The sequence below is a fragment of the Capra hircus genome, chromosome 17, assembly GCF_001704415.2.
Source record: "Capra hircus breed San Clemente chromosome 17, ASM170441v1, whole genome shotgun sequence".
Lineage (NCBI taxonomy): Eukaryota > Metazoa > Chordata > Mammalia > Artiodactyla > Bovidae > Capra > Capra hircus.
This window is the reverse complement of record NC_030824.1, coordinates 68,008,160-68,034,543: the sequence shown is the minus strand read 5'-3', so window position 1 is coordinate 68,034,543 and position 26,384 is coordinate 68,008,160. Positions and strand designations below refer to the sequence as shown.

The window sequence follows — 26,384 nt, the reverse complement described above, 5'->3', positions numbered from 1 at the left end:
TTTGATTTAAGAAATATTCTTCTTTCCTGGAATTCATTAATCATTTATAATTTATCAGAGGGGAAAAAACATATCCCAAACATGGAAGACAACAAGTAGTTAAAATTTAATAAAACCCAAGTGCCTGAATGCAAGGCCAGTGCAGGTCACTCAGTCACTGTTGGTCATTTTCCCTCAGAGAGCATCTTATCTGATAGGACTCTGATTTAGGACTTGAGATTCTGGTGAGAAAAAGAAAACAAGCCTTTTCTGTAAAACTGTGATAACACATGTTAGATCCTAAGGCAAGTCAGCCCCAAACCAGAATATACTACACTTCCAAAATTATATAAGAATTTCCAGTTTCCTCAATTTAAGTGTTTATTAACCTTGTATATATGAAGTTATATTATATATACTATATATATATAGTTAGTGTGAAGTTAAAAATTGTTACCTTAAATTCAAGAAGTCGATATTTTATGGGCTTCAGCAAAAAGAACCTCAATGACAACATGCTCTGCCCAACATGCTTACTGGTAAGATGCCCAGCTTTTCATGAGGGCAAGTCGACCGGTCCTAATATCATTTCATCTGTGATGAGTGGCCTTTCCACCTAAACTACTCTCTTATCTAGGAGAGAAATGCTCTCTCCTCTTGGGATTTTAGAGAATAGCATTGAAACATGTATATTATCATATGTGAAACAGATCGCCAGTCCAGGTTCGATGCATGAGACAGGGTGCTCAGGGCTGGCGTGCTGGGTTGACCCTGAGGGATGGGATGGGGAAGGAGGTGGGAGGGGTGTTCAGGATGGGGACATATATACACTCATGGCTGATTCATGTCAATGTATGGCAGAATCACTACAATATGGTTAAGTAATTAGCCTCCAATTTAAATAAATTAATTCAAATAAAAAATAAAAGAATCAGCCTGCAGTTCATTGCAGATAGCTTCCCAATTACACTAACACCATACTAATGCCATATACTGAATAATTTTTTTCTATCATCCCCTATGCAATGTCAACTTGATCATACTAAACATCAACGCATATTTAGGCCTATATCCGAAGAATATTTATCTATCTACCTACCATGGTCCAGTATTGCATTGTTTAAAAATTATGGATTAATAACATGCTTTAATGTTTGAGAGACAGATTGCCCTCGTTTTTTTTCTTATTTAGAATTTTCCAAGATAATTTTTTTTTTCACTGCACTTAGAAACATCTTACCTAACTCTTTGGTAAAAAGGAAGAAAAGGAGAAAGAACAACAACAAAAAAAATAGAATTTAGCCTTATTATAATATCAATACAGTTCTAAACTATCACAGAAATAATTGACAGTTTTATTAAATCTTTTTATTTAGGAATAGAGCATGATTTTAATTTTCATGAGCTTTTATTTTATATCCTGATAGTATTGTTTGGAATTTTTAATAATCTCAATCTTGTTTATTTCTTGTTAATTTCTCCTTAGATATTTTATCTAGTTGTATGTATATGTGTGTGGTAGAAATTACATATATAAGTACATTTCTTTCTTCCATTGTATATTTTCACTAGCTGTTCCTTTATAGAAGATGGTTATTGGTTTCTAATTAATAATTTTTATATATCCACCTTATCAATAGCTACTTCCTCATTGATTATTCATTTCCCTTTACCTAATTACCCTTGCCAAAGTCATTTACATTTAGAATTTGGAAGTTTTAAGTGTTATTAGAAATGCAAACTTTATTTAAAGGCTTACTGCCAGACCAATTCAATTTAGTGTTATCAAATCATTATGGGATGTTTAACATACTTATAGGGGCTTCCCTGTGGCTCAGATGGTAAAAAATTTGCCTGTAATGCAGGAGACTAGGGTTTGATCCCTGGTTCCAAAAGATCCCCTAGAGAATCCCCAGTATTCTTGCCTGGAGAATTCTATGAACAGAGGAGCCTGGAAGGCTATAATCCATGGAGTTCCAAAGAGTTGGACACAGCTGAGCAACTAAGCATACATACATAATATTTTTATGGCTATTGCCATAAAATGGCTATTAGTATTTACAATCTAATGAGGCGGATGCAGCATGTATAGGTTGCTGAAATGCTATTAAAGAGGAGGAGCTGGCCTCCAGAGCCTGGGTTTTGTTTGGGGGGAGTAGTAGTCACAGTAGTGGTCTCACAGTCATGTCCAGCTCCTGGTGATCCCGTGGACTATAGCCTGCCAGCTTTCTTGGTTCATGGAATTCTCCAGGCAAGTATGCTGAAGTGGGTTGCCATGCTCTTCTCCAAGTTTGGGGGGAGTAGCAATGAACATACAGCCAGAGAGGCAGGAGTGTGTGTGAAGGAATCCAGACTGAAGGAGCAGTGTATAAAAAGGGAAACATATCTGAGAGATGGGGCAATATGCACATTAAGGCTGTTGTGTGATTCAGTCTGGCCAGACTAGAGAGTGCAGGAAACAGAGTCAAGAGAGAAAAAATAGCAGTGGTAGGAAGGAATGTCTATTATGTTTACATTCACAGTGATGGGAGGTAGAAAGGTTTTTGAGCAGGTGAATATCATAATCAGAGCTACATTTACAGGAAGATGAATCTGTCTGCAGTGTGACAACAGATTTAGAGCAGGAGGCCATTGAAGAGGAAAGGAAATCAGTTAACAGCCAGTGTGCATAAGCAGTCTCAGTCAATCAGTCACTCAGTTATGTCTGACTCTTTGTGGCCCCTTGGAATGCAGCACGCCAGGCTTCCCTGTCCATCACCAACTCCTGGAGCTTACTTAAACTCATGTCCATTGAGTCAGTGATGCCATCCACCCATCTCATCCTCTGTTATCCCCTTCTCCTCCTGCCTTCAATCTTTCCCAGCATCAGGGTCTTTTCCAATGAGTCAGTTCTTTGCATCAGGTGGCCAAAGTATTGGAGCTTCAGCTTCAGCATCAGTCCTTCCAATGAATACTCGGGACTGATTTTCTTGAGAACTGACTAGTTGGATCTCCTTGCAGTCCAAGGCACTCTCAAGAGTCTTCTCCAACACCACAGTTTAAAAGCATCAATTCTTGGGTGCTCAACTTTCTTTATAGTTCAACTCTCACATCCATACATGACTACTGAAAAAAAACAACTTTGACTAGATGGACTTTTGTCAGCAAAGTAATGTCTCTGTTTTTTAATATGCTATCTATAGGTTGGTCATAGCTTTTTTTTTTTTTCCCAACGAGCAAGCATCTTTTAATTTCATGGCTGCAGTCACCATCTGCAGTGATTCTGGAGCGCAAGAAAATAGTCTCTCACTGTTTCCATTGTTTCCCATCTTTTTGCAGTCTAGACAAGAAATAAACTGGCCCTCTTAGGATATTGGCAATGGAAATAGAAAACAGCAATAACACAGAAGTGACAATGAGGAAGCAGTTTTATTAATAAGCTTCAACAACTGATGAGATGAATAAACGAGGAAGATGAAGATGACTGTGTGACTTTAATTGGCTGATGTTTGGTGATGTGATTGACAAAGACTGGTAAATCAGAGAGGGTAACTATTAAGGAGGAAAGAAAAGGCAACAAATCTGGTTTTAATGCATTCATTATGTTACAATAATTATTATTTACTGAGTAGGAACATTTATCTTTGTTTCAAGTCAAAACAATTATTTCTTTGTAAAGATTTAGGATTAGACATTGAAGTATTAGTATTTATCTCAATTTAGATGTATTTCTCCCACTAAATATATAATGAAAATTTGCAGTAAGCTGGTTTCAGAGAATGAAATGAGGGATATTAAAAGGAGGGATAATGATAGTACATAATTATAAATTATTAATTGGAGATGATAATAAATATACTGTCCCAATACACAAAGAAACTTGAGGGTCAGAGTGAAAAGGACAGCTCCTGCCTAGTTTTTGCCCCCTTTCCTCCAGCTATGTTCCTAGTCAATATATGCAACATGGATTTTTCTATCCCCTGCCTCCTGTAGCCAGGCTTTGCTCTGAAGTAATTAGATGGAACCTTAGGAAAAACAAAATAGGCTCCTGACTTATTTCCCATCTGCAGCAGGCATGGTGCTACACCAGCTGATACTTCTAGACAAAGGGAGGGGCTGAGCTCCAAAGCTCACTGCACTGTTGGTGAGAATGTAAATGCATGCCACTCCTGGGCATATATTTGGAGAAAACCACGATATGAAAAGATACATGCACCCCTATGTTCACAGCAGCACTATTTATAATAGTCAAGACAGGAAAACAACCACGCTGTCCACCAGCAGGTGAGTGGATAAAGAAGATGTGGCCTGTGCACCCAGTGGCATACTACTCAGCCACGGAAAAGGAAATGATGTCCACAGACTGTCGTACCACGTGAAGTAAGCTCGAAAGACACGCATGCTGTCCCTTGCGTGCAGAATCTAAAACACGACACAAATGAACTTATCCACAAAACAAAACTCGAGTCACAAACATAGAAAACAAATGTATGGTTTCTAAAGGGGACGGAGGAGGGAGAGAAGTCGATTAGGAGTTTGGGACTAATATATACACACTACTATTTATAAAACAGATAACCAACAAAGGTTCATAGTACAGGACAGGGAGCTATATTCCATATCTTATATCAACCTATAGTGGAAAAGAATCTGAACCTGCATACATATATATAGACACACTTTTGAATTATTTTTAAATTATATATATATATAGATAGATAGATATAACTGAATCACTTTGCTGTACTCCTGAAACTAACACAACATTGTAAATTATACTTCAAAAAAACAATGGGTTTCCCTGGTGATCAGTGGTAAAGAATCCACCTGCCAGTGCAGGAGACATAGATTCTATTCTTGGTCAGGAAGATCCCACATGCTTCGGAGCAACTAAGCCTGTGCTCCACAACCACTGAGCCTGTGCTCCAGAGCCTGGGGACTGCAACTACCAAGCCCAGGCACCGCAACTACTGAAGCCTTTGTGCCCTAGAGCCCGTGCTCCACAAGAGAAGCCACCCAGATGAGAAGCCCATGCACCGCAACTCAACAGTAGCCCCCGCTCCCTGCAGCTGCAGAAAAGACCCAGAGCAGCCAGTGAATAAATAAACATTTTTAAATGGTTAACAAAATAAAATAAATGAAGGGGGCATGTGTCCTCAGGCAACCATCTGGAAAAAAAAAAAAAAGCCCACTGCAAACTGACAGTCTATGAAAACAATCAACAGCTGAATAAAGGGTGTCAAAAGATGCAGACTTCAAGCTTTAAAGTAAGTCCTGGGGATGTAATGTACAGCATGTACATGGTGATTATGGTTAAGAGTACTGTATTACATATTTGAAAATTGCTAAGAGGGTAGGTCTTAAAAGCTCTCATTGCAAGAAAAAAAAGTTTTGTGCAACTATGTGTGCTGACCGATGCTAACTATATTGTGATGATCATTTTGTAATATATAGAAATATCAAATTATTATTTTATACAGTTGAAACTAATATAATGGTATATATTCATCATATTTCAATTTTTGAAAAAGGAAAATGGCCAAAGCAGTGGGTCAGGCATTCATTCCTGATAATAGAGACATATTGAGACCTGGTGGAAGGCAAAGTTTCCACCTGCCATTGGCACAGGTTAAAAATGCTGGTGTTCCCTCATCCCCCCGTCTCAGAATTGACTTGCGGTAATTCGGCTATTTGGGTTATGGTACCAGGCTGCATCTGCAGGCAGGGGCAGTTTGTCCTGGCCGAGGTCAGCGGTGTGTGTGTTTGCTCTATCTGTCCTGGAAGTGGTTGCATCACGCCGCCTCCCGGGCCCTCTCCCTCCTCCCAGCGACGGTCAATGCTTCACTCGCCCTTGCGGAGAGTTGGCTTCCCAGGACGAGCATTGAGCTGGGCCAGCAAGGAGGAGCTTAGCCGCGTGTGCAGAATCTAGGAACCTGACTGAACATTGGTCCGCGGCCAGGATGAGGAAGAGTCGGGAAAGACGTTCCGCCCTTCTGGTAAGAAGGCCCCGTGATCGGCTTCAGCCACTGGCGGTCCTACCGTCCTTGGAGCTTAAATAAAGGGACAACTGAAGCCCCGAGAGTCACAGTTCTGACCTTCCAGGCTCGGAGCCCCGGGCCCGCCGACACCATGCGTTGGTCCTCGCACCCTACGAGTGTAATCTTCTACATTCTTTCATTGCTTTCTTCAGCATGCCTGGCAGTAAGTGTGCTGTTTACAAAACGTATGTTTTACATGGAAAGCTTGAAAATAAGAAAATTTCTGCTAAGCAAGTGAGATTTCTCTGTTTTCCTCCTCTAGTACGTTGCTACCCGAGACAATTGCTGCATCTTAGATGAGAGATTTGTAAGTTGCTTTTATGTTTCTCTCTGTGTTTGAACTGGACTTGGGCAGAGAAATTTTTATTCCTTATAAGAGATTCTTTAGCAAATATCATTTGACAGTTTAGGCTTTTTAAAAACATAGCCTAGGTTTTACCTATTTTTATTTATCAGGATTTTTAATCACACTGTTGTATTTTCAGGGTAGTTATTGCCCAACTACCTGTGGAATTGCAGAATTCCTGTCTAATTACCAAACCAGTGTAGACAAGGATCTACGAAATTTGGAAGTCATCGTCTATCAGGTTGAGAACAAAACATCAGAAGCCACAGAGCTGGTCAAAGCAATCAAGATCAGCTATAACCCTGATGAACCGTCAAAGCCAAGTGAGACTCTAACTGCCACTGACTGAGAGAGTCATCTATGAAGTGCTTTTGCTGTTATTTTAGTGGTTCTGTTTGCTTATGTATTTTTATATCTCTGATCCCATATTACAGGTAACATAGAGAGTGCTACCAAGAATTACAAGAGAATGATGGAAGAAATTATGAAATATGAAACACTGATATCAAACCATGAATCAACAATTCGGTAAGCATTTTTTTGTTTTAGTTTGCTTTCCAAGACTGAGCTGGGGTTTATTCATTCTGCCAAACTTTGGTAGAAGTAATCTTTTTATCTTTTTCTAGCTGTAGTATCTAATTGGTGTGATGCCTGACCATCTTGAAAGGGATAGAAGTAGGCAATATGAGTTGTATTGGATTGTGATCACTATTTAATAATCATGTGGGAGAAAGATGCTTTAGACATCTTCAAACGCCTTGTGACCGTATTTACCAAACTGTTTGTCCTCACTCCAATTTGTCTTACAACATAAATTCAAACTGATGGGCATTTGAGTGTTGAAAATAAAATTCTTTTTATAAAAATGTTCAAATGGATGGCGAGGAATTTGTGAGCAGAGACATAGGAATGATCTTGGTAAATCATATTGAAAGGTAGAGCAGAAGAAAAGAAGCTGCCGTAAGAGACAAGATTGTGTGGCAGACATTGTCGAACTGCCTGTTGCATGGAACCTGCAATCATGTATTGTCCTCCCTTCTCTTGAAAGTAAAATGTCTCTGTTAACAACTTCCCAGGAACCTGTAGACTTCCTGAACACTGAGTCTCAGACACAATTTTAGTTTCTTCCTCAATTTTTATCCTAAATTATTCTAAAAGTAGCAGAAGAAATTGAGATAAATGGTGGCTGAGGAGAAGTGGCCCAGAAGGGATTTATCGCCTTTTTGGTATCAGAGGGATGCCATTATTATCATTATCGTCGTTATTATTGGCAATATGATTTGCATTATTATTGCCCATCATTAAGACTGAAGGAGACTATAGTGCAGAAAATGTCCAAAGTGCAGCAGAGAAAAAAGTGATCAAATAGTTTGTCTGTCCAGAACCTCAGAGACAAGAGTCTACGTGCATAATAGTTCTCTGTCATTTCAGAATATGGACAAGCAGTCCTGTGAGGAACTACAAAAGCAGGATTGCTCACTTTCCCCAGCTTTTTTCTGAAGCTGTGTAAACAGAAACATTAAGAAGGGGAAAATATCTGTTGTTTACTTTTATGTAAGATAATACCCCAGATACTTTTCCCATGTAAGTTATAGACTGAAGTCCATAAATAGATCTTCAGTTAAATCCACAAGTGAAAAGAAATAATGCTTCAGCATGTGTGAATTTCTAAACAGAGCTTTTCCTTCCCTAAGAATATTGTCCTAAGAATCATCACCATATTGTCTTAATCAGGCTCATCACTTGTGTACTTTATTAACTGTTGCCTTTTATGCAGAAACGAAAATCAGAATGATCACTTACAGTGATATGGTTTATTGGCAAGGACTTTGTTATTTTCTTTTCCAAAAAGCTTAGAATTTTAATTCACCTCAATTTATTAACATCATTTTAAACTTTTTCCAAGAATGGAGTAATTTGTCAGGAAATAGTTCTTGAGAAAATAAGGTGGTATTTTTAAAAGAATATACAACATTATTCATCTGAAAAGAATAATCTGTTATCTGTTTTGCTTGTAGATTTTTGCAAGAAATATATAACTCAAACAATCAAAAAATCATTAACCTAAAACAGAAAGTGGGCCAGCTTGAAGAAAAGTGTCAAGAGCCTTGTCAAGATACAGTGAAAATACATGATGTAACTGGGAGAGGTAAGTGAAAGGTTTATATTGAGGTTAAGTTCATCAGAGTAGATATAAAAAGTAAAGGAGATTATATATATTAGAATGTATGCAAATACATTGGACAGTGTCTAGCCATTAAATATAAACAGTCTAATTGCTTAGACTTTTCTTGAGTAGCTGAAAATTTACTTTGAAAGGAATAATGATTGAGAAATAAGAAAATACTTCTCAGGATATGAATAGTTTCTGACATGTTAAAATTTTCAAGGCTGACACAATCTTACCTGGATTTCAAACCACCATAAAAATTTCTTCTTTTGCAGATTGCCAAGACGTTGCCAATAAGGGGGCCAAAGAGAGTGGACTTTACTTTATCAGACCTCTGAAAGCTAAGCAGCAGTTCTTAGTCTACTGTGAAATTGATGGGTCTGGAAATGGATGGACTGTGTTTCAGAAGGTATTTTTCCCTCCCCCTGTGTATTTAATAGACACCTAATTGTTCTGCCATATGCCAGATACTTTTCCAAGCACCTTGTAAGCATTAATTCAGTGACACTCACAACTTTCCATTGTGGTAGTTTTGGCCTGCTTATTCCTGTTTACAGAGAAGGAAACTTGGCACAAGAGGCTAAATAACTCGCCCAAGGTCACATGACTAATAAGTAACAGAGTCAGGATACAGTCTGATTTCACTCTGTACTGAGATAGGTTCTCTACTATGCTGGCCCTGCTGTAGGAGATTCACGATGGCACATGATCACAATCTCACAGTGACAGAGGGACCTCTCGATATTTACATCAAGACCTAGGGCTGCCCATCGCAAGAAGATGGTGTCCCCCAGAGGATGCAGTCAGGCTGTTCCATGACCAGGCCCCTCTGTAGCCTTTGCCAGCCCCAGGCATCACTGCAAATCCTCTTGCATTCTGTTTACCTTTGACCATTGTTACAGCTAAGGCTGCAGGGGGCACTCAGAGCAAGTGAGTGATGGGAGCTTAGCTGGTAGACACAGGTTGAGCAATCGGCTGACCTTTTCAACCATCAGTACAAGAATCAGCAACGTCAAGCTGATGTTCTGAAGTCCTCTAGGAGTCTTTTAAAAACTACTACTAGATTACAGTTTATCATGTGCCAGGCCCTCTTCTAGGGTACTTTTACATTCTCTGGTGTAATCCCTGAAACTACCCTGAGAAGTAAGCATCATTATTCCTATTTAAGAGACAGGTGAGCAAGCTTAGGCAGCTAGCCCAGGGTCACTTGTAAATGATGAAATCATAGCCTCCGTATTTTGGACAAAATGGCTATAATGTTTTCCTTATGTGCACTGATAATTCATTCTCTCCTTTCGCCCGTGCAATTGTGTAATTAGAGGCTTGATGGCAGTGTGGATTTCAAGAAAAACTGGATTCAATATAAAGAAGGGTTTGGACATCTGTCTCCTACTGGAAACACAGAATTTTGGCTGGGAAATGAGAAGATTCATTTAATAAGCACACAGTCTACCATCCCTTATGTATTAAGAATACAGTTGGAGGACTGGAATGGCAGAACCAGGTACTATCAAGAGGACTTCTAACTTTTGTTGTAGAGATACCCTGGAGTAGGCACTTTCTAGCTCTCAGCAGAATAATGGGGAAAACAGTCTGGCAGATGTGAAGAGCACATTCAACTATGTTCCCCAGAAGTCAGTTTGGCTCTTGGGCAGTCCAGGGTGCTAGGTCCCATTCAGGCAGGATCTGAGTGTTCTGTTGTAATCCACTTACCCTGGAATTATACAAAACAATAGCTAATATTTCCTGAGCATTTATGTACCATAAATTGCACATGAAATGATAACTTAAATCCAAATAGCTCATGAGGCAGGAATTATTATTAATTCCATTTTACAGATTAACTTTTCCAAGGTTGCATCCATTGGATTTAAACTCAGGTAGTTCACCTCTTATAACCCACCTTCTTAAGCTGCTATCCTGGATGGAAAGTAATCTAGCTTTTTAAGATTTCCCAGTGTTTCATGACTTGGAATCAAATCCAGGAGCGACCTTACAATGAAATCAGCTGACACCTTTGGTGAGCTAGAGTTCCTTCTATGCACAGAGCTGTCTGGGCACTTTAAGTGTTGTATACCTCACTGAAATTGAAAACAATATCCAACCCTCTTGTTATGTCTATGACATGATGAAATATAGTCTGTGCCCAAATGTATATTTTTACTTTTAAAACTTTTAACCAGAAAGTATAATACCATAGTCAGTAGAGCTTCTCCTATGAGAACATCCCCCATTTCCTAAGTCCTGGAGATCAGGGAAGCTCAATATTTTCTGGAAATCTCTGTTTATGCACCAAGGCCCATTCTTCCCTGCCCTCCATAGAATTCTGGCTTTCATGTACAATTACTTTCCAGGGGAGAATCTCTCTCTGACCCTACAGTTCATGTTTTGTGGGCTACACAGGAATCACTCCTTTTATGTGATGCTCAAGGAAATTCTCCTTGCCACTCCCACATTTCCTTCAGAAAGAAAAAACCCTCTAGATGGTATGAGTGACTAGTGGAACTATGGCTCCTTTCAGCTTGCTGCATTAATTAATGGCCACTCACTTTCAGATAATTAATGTGGTTTATGAGAACTGTATGTACATGCTACATACTGAGATAAAAGGGAAAAATGTGAAATTAGGTTCATCCATATATCTGGGTTAGATATTAGGATACTGTAGGCAAAAAGCACTCAGGATAGCTGAGGTTTTTCGTTTTCCCTTGGATGTCCTGAAAGCTTCTAGACCCATCCTGGGTGGTGCTGATGACCTTGAGACTGTTTCCCATACCTGTTTTCCCATGCCAGATTTGTGAAAAATTTTGTTCAGTGACCACAGTTCAGACTTAGGAAGCAAAGTTTAAAATTCTTAACAATTGTCCTATGAAAGAAGGAACTTCTGAGATGACTTATAAGGCTCAGGGTCTAAGATCTCTATTCCCATCTTTGTAGCACTGCAGATTATGCTTCATTCAAGGTGACGGGTGAAAATGACAAATACCGCCTGACATATGCTTACTTCATTGGTGGAGATGCTGGAGACGCATTTGATGGCTATGATTTTGGCGATGATTCTAGCGACAAGTTTTTCACAGCCCATAATGGCATGCAGTTCAGTACTTGGGACAATGACAATGATAAGTTTGATGGCAACTGTGCTGAACAGGACGGATCTGGTTGGTGGATGAACAAATGTCACGCTGGCCACCTCAATGGAGTTTATTATCAAGGTATGGCTTTCTCTCTTAATACGTGAATTTGTGTGTGATCTATATTTTAAAAAATTAAATATAAGTGAGAAATAATTAGTAAAGATATTGGGAGCTTGCTATATAGTTCTTTATTTTAAGCCAGAATTGGATAATTCTAGCTTATACGTGAAATTGGTCCCTCTATAGGAAATCCACCTGCTGCCAACTATGCAGTGATATTCATGATGCTTCCATCCAGGTTGATGCTTTGGGTTATGGTGTCTCCTCTAGTCTTACCCTATATATTATCTGCATGGACTAACATTGCCATGTCTATGCTGTTAACACAGTAGCCTGGCTCAGCTTCCCATGAGCTGTGTGTCAGATAGAATCAGTGAGCAGTGTCTAGAGGAATTAAGTGAAGGGCAGGGATATACTGGCAAGTCTACAGGTCCATGAAAGTTGGAGAAGAATCCAGCCTGAGGAGTGTAGATACTTATTTTAGCATGAGGGAGGGCAAGCTATAGTTTGCCCTAAGGATGGAGTAGTTCTGAGCACTGGTTTTACTTACTGACAAACTATTGGAATACCCCAACAGGTATGCATGGGGAAGTCCTCACCCATTAAAATGAGCAATCTTACCTTCTTAGGGCACTGTCCTAGCCAAGAGGTGACTTGGAGTCCTCTTAAAACTACATACATTTACCTTTCGGTTTTCACAATAAGTTTTTGAAACCTAACTTATCTTTGCACCAACAAACCATGTAATTAGAAAAAAATTCTCAAGGAAGGTGCCCAGGCGAGAATGCTGGAGCGGGTTGCCATGCCCTCCTCTAAGGGATCTTCCTGATGCAGAGATCAAACCCAAATCTCTTCCGTCTTCTGCATTGGCAGGCGGGATCTTTACCACTGTGTCACCTGGGAAGCCCAATATTTTCCAGTACAATTGTGATTTCAGATGACCTGTATCCAACCGATGAGGAATTATGACTGCCATTCTAACCTGTTTTCAGGAAGAGGGTCCATAATAGCAGAGCCTAGCATGACTTAGCTTAGGGAGAGAGACCAACTAGGGAAATGCGGGGCTCTAGCCCTGTTAGCAGTGAATACTTTTGAATTAAGAGTGTGGCCAGAAAACACGATACAGAAGTACAGTTTGTCTAATAAATAAGTTTATGTCAATTGTAAATCTAGAATTTGAGTCTCTACAGAAATTTTCAGTTAGTAGATAGCACTATAAATCTGATGTAAATGACAGTGGCCTTCATAATAGACAGCTCTTTATGGACTGTCTGAGGGGAGGAGATTCCAGAGTGGTGATACGCAGATCTGTGGTTTGTTTCAGGTGGCACTTACTCAAAATCATCTACTCCTAATGGTTATGATAATGGCATTATTTGGGCCACTTGGAAATCCAGGTGGTATTCCATGAAGAAAACCACCATGAAGATAATCCCATTTAACAGACTTGCCATTGATGGACAGCAGCACCATCTGGGGGGAGCCAAAAAGGTCGGAGTGGAACATCATGTTGAAATAGAATACGACTAAGCCATTTTGCCTTGAGCTGTTCATTCTGTTAACTCACGAAGTTGCAGAAACTTTCCTGAACTTTCCTCCTCGTTTTCTCTTACCATATTTATTAATTTTAAGTCTTTCTTTAAGGATATTTAGCCCTGAATGGCAATTAAAACTCACTTTGAACTGTATTTCCAAGTTACTAAACACAGTTATTATAAATTTGTCTATTTGATGAGATAATATTTTAGCTTATTTCCTAAATATGTAATAAATTCATTGTGATATTGTACATTTTAATGATCACACATAATTGTGTCTTTGTGATTTTTAAAATTATTTTAAAAATAGTTTAGTATCTACTAATATAACAGGAGCAGAGTTTAGGAATTCAAATGCCTAAGTATTTCATTACCTCTAAATCATTTCTATTTAATTATTCTTTTATAATGGAGATAATTATATCTTTTTAATGTATTTTTTGTTTTGATCATAGGCTGGAGACGTATAAAAGACCATTTCAAAAGTGATTTACTTTTTTAAAGAACTTTATCTGAAAAGAAAAAGATAATATTTTTCCTATGGGACAATGGACTTGCAAAGCCTCACTTCATTTTAAGAGTAAAAAGAACCTATGTTGAAAACTCCACTAACAGTTTTATGCCGGTGATAATTTATCTACATACCATTTCAATAAATATTTTGTTTCCTAAGACTAGATATGTGGTACCTTTTATTGACCATTAAAAACCATCACTTTCCTTCAATTTAATACAGTTAGGCAATCATCAGTAGTTGCTTAGTCCTCACTTTTTGCTCAACATTACCTGACTCTTGGGGAGTTACAAAGGAAATAGAAGTCATGGCTTTTGCCCTCCAGGGCTTATAAGACAAATACAGAAATATACAGAATCCCAAATGACAAAGTTTGATATAAAAACATAAACACAAGTCACAATCACACAATGGTTGATGGTACCTGAAGTGCAGCTGGAGACAAGGCTGTCTGGGGATTCGCTCAGCAAAGCCCTTGAGCTCCAGGCTCCTGTGGCCAAATGTGGGCCCTTAGAGAGAACTGCAACTCAGAGCACATAGCTCCAGGGAGCAATCTGCCCAGCCCCTCACTGCTGGACAAGTTAAGTGGAATGAAGCCGTTATTGCAATAACCGGAGATCAAGAATCTCCAGTCTCTGTAAGGAACAGCTGCGTCTCATAAGCTGGTATAAGGCTGACTGTAAAAAGTGACTCCTTTTAGGCAGGGGAAGATCTGGTTGTTCTGAAGTCCTGAGGATTGACTTTGGATTCCCTTCCCTTTCACAGTTTCTTTCCTAGTTCTCTCACTTCTTTGTTTTCATGAATCTTGATTTTAAAAGCATCCTATCGAAGAGATAAACAGTAAGTCAACTTATAGGTATACAATCAAATACTTGTGAGACTTTGGGGAAAGAGTAACAAGATTGATTGTCTGTAGCACTCATTCATGTATGCATGAAGCATTCTTTCAACTATTTACTGAGTGCCTTCATTGTACCAGCCCCTGTGCTGGCCATAGTAGCATCCTCCTTTCTCCCAGTACTGTTCTGTTCCATCTAGTTCTCAAGTTCCAGAAGCCAAGAGTAAGTCTTCCTTATTCCTCCCTCCCTACATCATCAAGTCTGTCAAATCTACCTCCTGAATATTTACTATATTCATTTCCTTCTCTATACTCAATGCCAGCATTCTAGTTGGGAAATATATCTCTTGCCAGGATAATGACAATTGCCTCCTTCTTGTATTCAACGTGCTCCCAACCTTACCTGTTTCCAACTCATCATGCGCCAAACCACCTCTAAATGCAGAATGCATACAATCTACCCTTGAGAATATTCAAATCCTTTGGGTGAGCTATTTGATCATAGAACAGTAATGTGAATATTAATAAGTTTTAGTATAACAATATCACTCCAGGGATTTATCTGAAGAAAATTATTTTTGAAAAAGAAAATAGCTCTATGCAGAAATGTAAATAATTATTTAAATATTAAATAAGTACTTATTAGCAGTGGGAAATTTAGAAAATATTAACATTGGAAAAATGAACAAGCAAGGTGATTTATTAGTACAATGATTACAATGAATGCAATGATTACATAAGTATAATATCTCTGTATGAACATAGAAGCATTTACTAAATAATATGTGAAACTTTAAGATGAAAAACAACTTTACAGTGAGAAGTATGGAAAAGTACATATGCATATACATCTTGAGTAGAATGTAGTCTTGACATACTTGCATTATTTGTATATATTTGTTCTCCTCCAACTGATCTATAAAATTTAATAAAATACTAAACAAAATAAATATACAGGTCCAAAAGTTTCTGATTTTCTCATGATCACTTTTCCAATGCTTCTCCTCAAATACCAATTATAACATTTTTTCATAAACATTTGGAGCCCCTGTTTTTGGAGTGTCCAGAGTACATACATGGTCTGCATGTTGGGTAATTCAGGATTGATTGATGGGAAGGGGCTTCTAACTTTCTTCTATACCTCTTCACGGGCTTCCCTGGTAGCTTAGATGGTAAAGCCTCTGCCTACAATGTAGGACACCCAGGTTTGATCCCTGGGTTGGGAAGATCCGATGGAGAAGGAAATGGCAACCCACTCCAGTATTCTTGCCTAGAGATTCTCAGGGATGGAGGAGCCTGGTGGGCTACAGTTCATGGGTTTACAAAGAGTCAGACACAACTGAGCGACTTTACTTTATACCTCTTCACTGTTTGTCTTGCTATGTGCTGTGCTTAGTGTCTGACTTTGCGATTCCATGGACTATAGCCCACCAGGCTCCTCTATCCATGGGGATCCTCCAGGCAAGAATACTGGAGTGAGTTGCCATGCCCTCCTCCAGGGGGTCTTCCCAGCCCAGGGATGGAGCCCAAGTCTTTATAAACAAAATATTGTTAGTTTTGTTTCCAAGGTGGTTTAGTGGTAAAGAATCTACTTGTCAATGCAGAAACCACAGGAGGTTTGATCCTTGGGTTGGGAAGATCCCCTGGAGGAGGAAATTGGCAAGCCACTCCAGGATTCTTGCCTGGAGAATCCTCATGGACAGAGGAGCTTGGTGGGTTACAGTCCATGGGGTCAAAAAGAGCTGGACAGACTGAGTAACTGAGCAAAACCACAAATTATTAATAGTTCTCTAGTTAGTTTAAAATTCAATTACATAGAGATAAACAGATGAATTTCAAATTTTTACTTGTTTGGTTATAAATATTCAGTGGTGAACACCGAAGTGTTCAGTTCAGTCACTCAGTCGTGTTCAACTCTTTGAGACCCCCATGGACTGCAGTGGGCTTCCCTGTCCGTCACCAACTCCTGAAGCTTGTTCAAACTCATAGCTTAAGAAATAAAACAAGACATATAATTATAGACTCAATTGGATTCAATTCAGTTCAGTTCCGTCACTCAGTCAGGTCTGACTCTTTGCAACCCCATGAATTGCAGCACACCAGGCCTCCCTGTCCATCACCAACTCTCAGAGTTTACCCAAACCCATGTCCATAGAGTCAGTGATGCCATCCAGCCATCTCATCCTTTGTGGTCCCCTTCTCCTCCTGCCCTCAATCCCTCCAGCATCAGAGTCTTTTCCAATGAGTCAACACTTCACATGAGGTGGCCAAAGTACTAGAGCTTCAGCTTTAGCATCAGTCCTTCCAAAGAACACCCAGATCTGATCTCCTTTAGAATGGACTGGTTGGATCTCCTTGTAGTCCAAGGGACTCTAAAGAGTCTTCTCCAACAGCACAGTTCAAAAGCATCAATTCTTCGGTGCTCAGCTTTCTTCACAGTCCAACTCTCACATCCATACATGACCACTGGGAAAACCATAGCCTTGACTAGACAGACCTTTGTTGGCAAAGTAATGTCTCTACTTTTGAATATACTATCTAGGTTGGTCATAACTTTTCTTCCAAGGAGTAAGTGTCTTTTAATTTCATGGCTGCAATCACCATCTGCAGTGATTTTGGAGCCAAAAAAAAAAAAAATTCTGACACTGTTTCCCCATCTATTTCCCATGAAGTGATGGGACCAGATTCCATGATCTTCATTTGCTAAATGTTGAGTTTTAAGCCAACTTTTTCACTCTCCTCTTTCACTTTCACCAAGAGGCTTTTTAGTTCTTCTTCACTTTCTGCCATAAAGGTGGTGTCATTTGCATATCTGGGGTTATTGATATTTCTCCCGGCAATCTTGATTCCAGCTTGTGCTTCCTCCAGCCCAGCATTTCTCAGGATGTACTCTGCATAGAAGTTAAATAAGCAGGGCGACAATATACAACCTTGATGTACTCCTTTTCCTATTTGGAACCAGTCTGTTGTTCCATGTTCAGTTCTAACTGTTGCTTCCTGACCTGCATACAGATTTCTCAAGAGGCAGGTTAGGTGGTCTGGTATTCCCATCTCTGTCAGAATTTTCCACAGTTTATTGTGATCCACACACTCAAAGGCTTTGGCATAGTCAATAAAGCAGAAATAGATGCTTTTCTGGAACTCTCTTGCTTTTTCCATGATCCAGAAGATGTTGGCAATTTGATCTCTGGCTCCTCTGCCTTTTCTAAAACCAGCTTGAACATCAAGAAGTTCACGGTTCACGTATTGCTAAAGCCTGGCTTGGAGAATTTTGAGCATTACTTAACTAGCATGTGAGATGAGTGCTATTAAGCAGTAGTTTGAGCATTCTTTGGCATTGCCTTTCTTTGGGATTGGAATGAAAACTGACCGTTTCCAGTCCTGTGGCCACTGCTGAGTTTTCCAAATTTGCTGGCATATTGAGTGCAGCACTTTCACAGCATCATCTTTCAGGATTTGAAACAGCTCAACTGGAATGCCATCACCTCCACTAGCTTTGTTTGTAATGATGCTTTCTAAGGCCCGCTTGACTTCCCTTTCCAGGATGTCTGGCTCTAGGTGAGTGATTACACTATCATGGTTATCTGGGTCATGCAGATCTTTTTTGTACAGTTCTTCTGTGTATTCTTGCCACCTCTTCTTAATACCTTCTGCTTCTATTAGGTCCAGACCATTTCTGTCCTTTATTTTGCCCATCTTTACATGAAATGTTCCCTTGGTGTCTCTAATTTTCTTGAAGAGATCTCTAGTCTTTCCCTTTCTGTTGTTTTCCTCTATTTTATGTCTCCACAAATAGAAATGAGAGGATTATCTTGATAACTCAATTTTTTAAAAAATATACTTTTAGGTGAAACAAAGAGTTTGTAGCATCCTAGGGATGGATTACTTTTCTACACAATTCAAGTCACAGATTCCACAAGCTTTCCCCTCACTTTCCAGGCATACAAAACTCAGGTCACTGCAAAGCAGGGAGGCGGCTAAGTACAAAGCAGATGTGTACTGCCACATACTTTGAAGAAAACACTCAGGGAAGCTTCTAAAAAGGAAGGTATTGGTACAGATGCACCGATACTATGATTTCAGATCATGAACTACAAGGCAGAGTTCTTTAATCAGCAGACAAGAGCAATACTTTATTGAACAATATCAAGAGTTTTAAATATACCTCTTAAGTTCCTTGGGCTTCCCTCATGGCTCAGCGGTAAGGAATCTGCCTGCAATTCAGTTAAAATAAATAGAAAATATAAGCTAAGGATAAAGAGACCTAGAGTGTGGGAAAGACTATTCATATACCTTTTCAGTGTGTGTGTGTGTGTGTGTCTGCTCCAGAGGCAGAAATTGAGTTGTGCTCAGTTGCTCAGTCGTGTTTGGACTCTGCGATGCCGTGGACTGCAACCCCACCAGGCTTCTTTGTCCATGGACTTTTCCAGGCAAAACTACACTGGAGTGGGTTGCCATTTCCTCCTTCAGGGGATCTTCCCAACCCAGGGATGGAACCCTCATTGGTAGGCAGATTCTTTACCACTGCACCATCTGGGCACCCCGAAGTTGAATTAGTCATGCTTCTAGCATACCATTCACACACATCTGTGTCAGGTCACTCTGATTTATTGAGTCTCTTTCATTCAAATTTCTTTTCTTCTCTTTACTCCTTATAATAAACAACCATTGTAATAGACTTGGTGTGTGTTTCTTTATTTGTACATATTCTTTTGTGCTATGCATTTAAAATTATATAAATGGCATTGTGCTGTAAATCAGTGTGACTTAGAATGCTGATCCCCAAATTTTTTGTTACAAGTCAGCATTACGATAAGCAAAAAAATTGAGAATTAGTGTAGAAATGTTTCTCCTAGATTTTGTATGTGATGATTATACTTATTCAAATGTAATTATATGCCTTTGGAATCTAATAATAAAAAATTGACCTATATTTTGTATATCCTTGCTTTTTTATACTTTGTTTTACTAATAATTATTTTTATTGCATTTTATGGTCTAATAGGCCTGTGACTCATTAGAAATTTAATGAAGCTGGTCCTTTACTACAATTTGAGAAGCACTACTAAGGTCTTTATTGTGCTTACCGCTTTTTCCATTCAGCATTGTTAAGCTCTATCTACAATCTGAGTATTTGGTAACTTCTCTTAATCTCCTTTCGATTCCAAGTCTTACAAAGTGAATATTATTTGACCCCAAAGCTTGTGATTTTTAAAACTGTATTTTTAATTAATTAATTAAATTAATTTAATGTTTAAATTAATGAACTAAGTTCATTTCATTATGATCAAAGAACATAATTTTGATGATCTTATTCTTGAGACAGAGTTCACAAATTACTTTGGGACAAAGGAATTATCAGACAAGTAATGGTCCCATGTACCTAAATCATAACCACTCTCCAATAATGATCTGCTTTCAAGAAGAGCATTAATATGTTTCCTTTAATAAGGAAAATGAACTAAAGATAGATAAGGATTAGCCTTGTAAACACAAGTTTTGGCTCAAATGGCTAATCTTGAGCACTGATAGTAGGGTTGACTGCTGGCTGGTACAGCATGCCTCTGTAGCAGGTTTGAAAGCCTTTGGGGAAGGCTGGATGGTGAAATTTCAAGATCTTGTTAATCTCAGTTTCACTGGGAAATAGTTGAAAGCCCAAGTAGATAAATTCAGATCATGACATTTAATCAGGTCTACAACTGGCTCAAAATTGTCTTTTCCACATCCCAAATCCAGTATTCTTGGCCCTCTCTCCCATTTCCCAAGTCCTTATCTAGGTTTGCTTTTGCTGGTAACAAAGCATGAAGTAAGTCAAGGTAGATGGGAACCCTCCTTGAATAAATTTGTATGTTGACCCTTCTTAAATAAACAGAGTAGGGCAGATTCTACTCTGCAATGAATGTGACCTCTTTCAAATCCCCAGGGATGACTAACTAGTTAAAGTGTGACTTAGAAAAAAAAATGACCTAACATTTAAGTGACCTTGTACTAGAAATGTTCTCCTTCTTAATATGCTCTTTTTATACCACAAAGCTATGGGAAGGGTCAAATGAAATCATATATGAAACTGCTCCAGAGACAAAGACAAAATTGAATTGCTTTGTGCTGTTAAGATTGGTATTGTTGCATGAGATTTGAATCTAATGTTGGTTAAGTTTGGAAACATAATCTTAAAACTTTAACTTTTTGACCCATATATTTAAATAAATTTTAAATTTCCAAATTATTTTTTATTTGCAGAAAAGAAGATACTACAGAGAGTCCCCTATCTCTATCACCCAGTTCCTTTAATGTTAAGCATCTGATATCACCAAAGCTTGTTTGTCAAAACTTAAGAAACCAATCCTAGTAGTTACTCTTACCTAACTTCCATGCTTTATTCAGATTTCATCAGTTTTTACACTAATGCCCTTTTTTCTGTTCCAGGGTCTTATCTCCTTAGTCAGTTTTAGCAACAGTTTCTTAGTCTTTCCCTATTCTTTATGAACTTGACTGTTTAGAGAAATATACCGTGGTATACTTGTCAATTTGGGTTTCAATGCTCCATACTTTTTTTTGTTGACTTTCGTCTAAGCAAAATTTTACCCAAATGCCTTCTTTTTTTTATTATAAAATTGTCCATTAAAAGTAGAAGAATCATGAAGAAGTAAATCAGTCTTAATAATTAAATTAAACCATAATTTTCATAAATTCCTTGCTATGGAAAGTCTAAATACCTTACAGATACTCTTTTCCCAGACCTCAATACATGACTATTAAATAAATACCAACTGATAGATCATGTTTGCTATATTTAATAGAAGAACCACAGTGAAATCAGAGAAGTGTGCCAAATTAAATGAATTTAAGCTGTGTGAGGTTGAGATGAATTCATGTTGTTGATATTAACACATCACTTGATTATTCACCTGAATAATGGTTTTACTTTTCAAAAATACCATTTATACCTTAATGCACAGTCAACAAAAAATGATATATCCAGCAAAATTTAGCTAAGTACATTGTAAGTAAAATTGATTAATCTTGAAAAATGAATTATTTAATTGATAATATAGTTAAAAGGGCTTCCCTGGTGGCTTAGTCGGTAAAGCATCCACCTGCAGTGCAGGAGACTGCTTGCAATCCAGGAGACCTGGGTTCAAAACCAAAGGAAATGAAGCACTGGCCACACTTAAGGGACCTCACTTTTACCTCTCTCTCTCACACACACTCCTCAAGCATACATATATACACAGCACACACACGCACAATGACTTAGGGGAAACTTGATTAAAAGTACATAAGTAAAAGACCATGAAAATCATGCATAAGGACAAAAAAATAAAATGATTATTTTATTATTGGAACATTATGAAATTTAATTCCAAAAATGCTGAAACATATTCAGTTAAATGGCTATTAATCTGGGGGTAGTTTAATTTAAAAAACAAAGTAGATTCCTTTCATAAATAGAGAGATTAAAGAGAAACACACTGTGATGGAATCAGGAATGATCAAAACTCTTTTTTTCCATCCTCACTTTCATAAGTGTAGCTCAGAATCATTTCTGTGTATTTAAGGAAATTCTCATCTTCTTTCTACAGCTGTAACTTTCAGGAAAACCATCTGCAGTCAGAGTATTGATGAGTTCTGAAAGTAAAAAGCCCATTAGTCACTTTCAGATAGATCGTGATACTAATCTATTCACCTTTCACAGTAACCAGATTGGTTAAAAACAAGCTTTTGCAATTTTGCTTGAAATTCAGGAGACAAGGAGAGAAAATAAGATACACAAAGCTAAGTAGCCTTGCCAACCTTTTCCAGTAAATCCTTTACAGATCAGTCACTGCTGTCAAAACCCGAGGCAAAAAAACAAAAAACCTGAGCCAGAGATGCCAAAAGGGTAGTATAAGTGCCAGGATCTCTTATATTTTGGTAATTTAGACATTTCAAAATATAGAAATTAATTGTGCTACTTTCCAATTATGCACTAAATACTATTTTAACAAAATATTTCCTGTCAAAGTACCATTATGTTCTTGTTATTAGGAGACTAATAAAGATACATATTCATACAAGCTTTTGTGCTAAAAGATGTAACTACTATTTTTTAAGAGGTAACTTTCATTTTTAGACATAAATTAAATCTGATATTTTAAGGAATACTTTATAAAAAATATGACAGAAAGTAATGCAGAAACACTATTTCAATCTCTGTGTTCTAAAAGTACTTTGAACTTACCTCATGGGGTTTTTTCCATTGTTTTGTATCAGATTAAACCGACTGAAATTGAGACATTAATCATTTTGATCTACAAAAATGGAAATTTTATATGGTTTAACTTCTTAGCTGCACATGTATCTATTTGTTCTCCACCTGCAAGCGACCTGAATGTATCAGACTGGACATTATTTGCCTTTCCATCTCAGGAACATAGCATGCAGGACTGGCGAATGGCAGATATACAGTGAATGTTTATTATTCTCCAACAAATGAATAAATGAACGGAAATCAGAATTTAATACATCTGAAATAAACTGGTGAAGGAAGGGATGTCCTCCTTTCCGGGATGTAGCCCCAATAAGGACAAATACCCCTTTCAGAAGAAAGCAGAGGGTTGCTTTATTTTGCTTCATTTGTATTTTAAAGTTATTCTTCTACAAGGGCAAATATCTAGATGACTGGCTATGTATTTTGCCCTCCTATATAAATTTTAATGTGTGCATATAGTTTAAAAGTGAAACATAATTACAGTTATAGAATTTCTACTCTTTTTACATACATTATATATCATACAAATAGGAACTATTATAGTCCTATCAGGTGTGATGGCATAACATATATGTGGATTCTGTATTTAGATACTTATAATTTGTGGAAAATTATATTAATGAAGGAAACATTTATCTCATCAGAGCTAAAGAAAATAGACTATAGTAATCTGTGGGGAAAATGCAATACAGAGTGGTTTTGGCTTAAGAAATTGGAAAATTCTCAATTTTTTCCCCATTTTTACTCCTGTAAAGATATCCTTATTGTCATATGATTTTATGGCAAAACCAATACAACATTGTAAAGTAATTAACCTCCAATTAAAATAAGTTAATTAATTGAAAAAATTATACTCCTATATATTGTACAACATAGGAATATAGCCAATATTTTATAATAAATGTAAATGGCTATAATCTTTAAAAATTGTGAAACAATATGTTGTGTATCTGAAACACATAATATTGGACATCATCTACACCTCAGTAAAAAAATGATATGCCTTGTATAATTCACTGCCTATTCACCTCCATGCCTTTTTGTCTAAGCAAAACCTGCTTCTCCATGGCTGATAACAAGGCTTGTTTATGAGATAAAGAGGGCTTCCCAGGTGGTGCTACTAATAAAGAACCTACCTGCCAAGGCAGAAAATATAAGAGACGCTGGTTTGATCCCTGGGTAGGGAAGATCCCCTGGAGGAGAGCACAGCAACCCATTCCAATATTCTTGCTTGAAGAATCCCATGGACAGAGGAGCTTGGCATAGGGTCCATAGGGTTGCAAAGAGTCAGATATGACTAAAGAAACTTAGCACGCATATGAGATAAAGAACCTAGCCTGGTGTTCATTTTCGCAGTGCCAGGCTGAAGAGTCCCCCAGAAGTGCTTGGTTAGGGAACTCTGGTACTGGAGAGCTAACACAGGAACTTTCTATTTATACTTAATAGTACTTATTCTATGCCTGGCATTGTAGTAGGTAGTGTGCCTCAGCTTCAGAAACATAGTGTGGAAGAGACAAAAAAATAAACAACTTTCCCATCTATACTGTCCAGTAGTGATAAAAGAAAATGAATGAAAACCAACTCAGGTTAAAAAAAAAAGCATGTGAGGGTGGCTGCCCTTTAGGTAGGGTGGTCAAAAGAGGCCTCTCCAAAAAGGTGCTATCTGAGCAGAGCCCTAGATGAAGCAAGGGAGTGAGACGTGCAGACACCTGAAGGAGCCATGGAATAGCAACGAGGGTGCCCCAGGTGCTGCTTGGAAATGGCTGGACATGGCACCAGAGTGCTGGCATTCAGCCAAACTGGTTTCTTTTAGTTTACTTTCAATCAGATTCTGTCTAACCAAGTCATCTGAAGTTCACCAGATCACTCTCTGGGAACTTTTTCCATATTCCATGCTCACCTCCAAGAAAGACACTTTGGGCAGAGGAAAACATCTAGGGAAGTCAGTCTTGGGTCCTACATATTCCTGGCATTTTGCTAGTTCAACCACTGTAGACAAGTGTCACCCAGTTTTCCATGGAATCATTGCCCTCCGGAATCCAGATAAGGCTCCAGGGCTCTCTCTGAGCTCTGCGACTGCCTCTAGAAACCCGAGAAAGCTACATCAGCGGTGAGCCTGGTCAGACAAAGAAGCTTCCATGGAGCAGGTGGTGTGGGAAGGCTCTGCCTTGTACCAGGACTCTCACACAATCACACCAGGCTTCACACACCCACAGAGCCTGAAGAGACAGTGGTCAGTTTCACAACAGTGGAGTTCATGTATGCTTTCTTGTTTGGTGAAGTCCCATACCTTTTGGGGAAAATATAAAGATCAATAAAATATGTCAGTTTTCCAGTTTATGATTTAATGGATGAGATGGATAATGTTCCTGTAGTACTAAATATTATGAGTGGTACATGGTCTAAGGAAGCATGAAAAAATAAGAGGCTGATTTCAATGGGAGACATGAAATCAGGTACTATGTAAAGTGTCCAACAAAGTGCCCAGCATGTAGTAAACACTCAATAATTTTTGGTTATTATACTACGATCAGGATTGGCTTCATATAGGAAGCAGCATTTGAGACAAGGTAGGATTGGCAGACATATCATAGGATGCCCAGTTAAATATATATTTCAAATAAACAACAACAATAAATTTTTAGTCTATGTCCAAATATTGAATGGGACACACTTACACTAAAATATATTTGCTGTTTATCTGACATTCAAATTTAACTGGGCATCCTCGTCTGTTATTTGCTAAATCTGGTAACTCCTTAGAAAAGAAAATTCGATAAAGAGCAGGGAAATAAATTAGCAGGTCCAAAGTTACAGAAACTGAAAAGAAATAATAGTTTCATGGCATTTTATGTTTTCCAATAATTGTTCACACTTACTACTGAGTACTTACTATGTGGCAATCTGAGGGCTTAACAAAGATTAACTTATTTATTCTTCATAAAAATGTGCGGTAAGTTATCACTAGGAGGAATCTGAGGCATAAAGAAGTAGAGTACTTTGTCCAAAAGCAGAGCTGGGAAATGGTGTAGCTGGGATTATGAATCTAGGATATTTGGCTTCAGGGGCTGCCTGTCCTAACCATTCTGGATAAAGGGAAGTCATCTCTGCTCACAGTAAGCTTATTGAAGCCCTTCAGGATCAGTTCATCGTCATAGTCAGTCAAAAGTCAGATCCACCAACCATCATTCCTATGTAAACTGAAACCTCAGTTGTCAAATCTCTACCTCCTGGTGGGCTATGGCTAGCCTGCCTCTGCCACCCTCTGTATTCTTTCAAGTACTCCAATAGTAGGTCCTCCCATGTTCCCCCTTGCATTTCCAAAGTCACCGTGTTCCTGGAATGTGGAATTTTCCACGAACTGGGATACCTTTGCAATAGCTTATCAGAAGCAAACAAGCTTGGGGAATTGAGCAAGAAATTCTAGGACAACAACCTTACAGAAGGAGCGAGGGATGCAGGGTGCATGTTGACTGTCTCAATGGGACAAAGATAATGATTAATCAGACCTCCTGCAGATTTAAATAGGATGGG

At 38.4% G+C, this 26,384-nt stretch overlaps 1 protein-coding gene across 2 annotated transcripts; it reads left to right on the top strand.

Annotated features, from left to right (window-relative positions):
• FGG (fibrinogen gamma chain) lies at positions 5,950-13,924 on the top strand. 2 transcript variants are annotated; one of them, XM_005691156.3, is made up of 10 exons: positions 5,950-6,159; positions 6,259-6,303; positions 6,482-6,665; positions 6,777-6,870; positions 8,361-8,491; positions 8,788-8,921; positions 9,832-10,016; positions 11,450-11,727; positions 13,034-13,200; positions 13,703-13,924. In XM_005691156.3, exons 1-10 carry the CDS (start codon positions 6,088-6,090, stop codon positions 13,715-13,717), a joined length of 1,305 nt encoding a protein of 434 aa, XP_005691213.2. In that variant the 5' UTR covers positions 5,950-6,087; the 3' UTR covers positions 13,718-13,924. The 2 variants fall into 2 exon arrangements, with proteins under 2 accessions (XP_005691213.2, XP_005691212.2); XM_005691155.3 differs by having other exon boundaries at positions 13,034-13,924.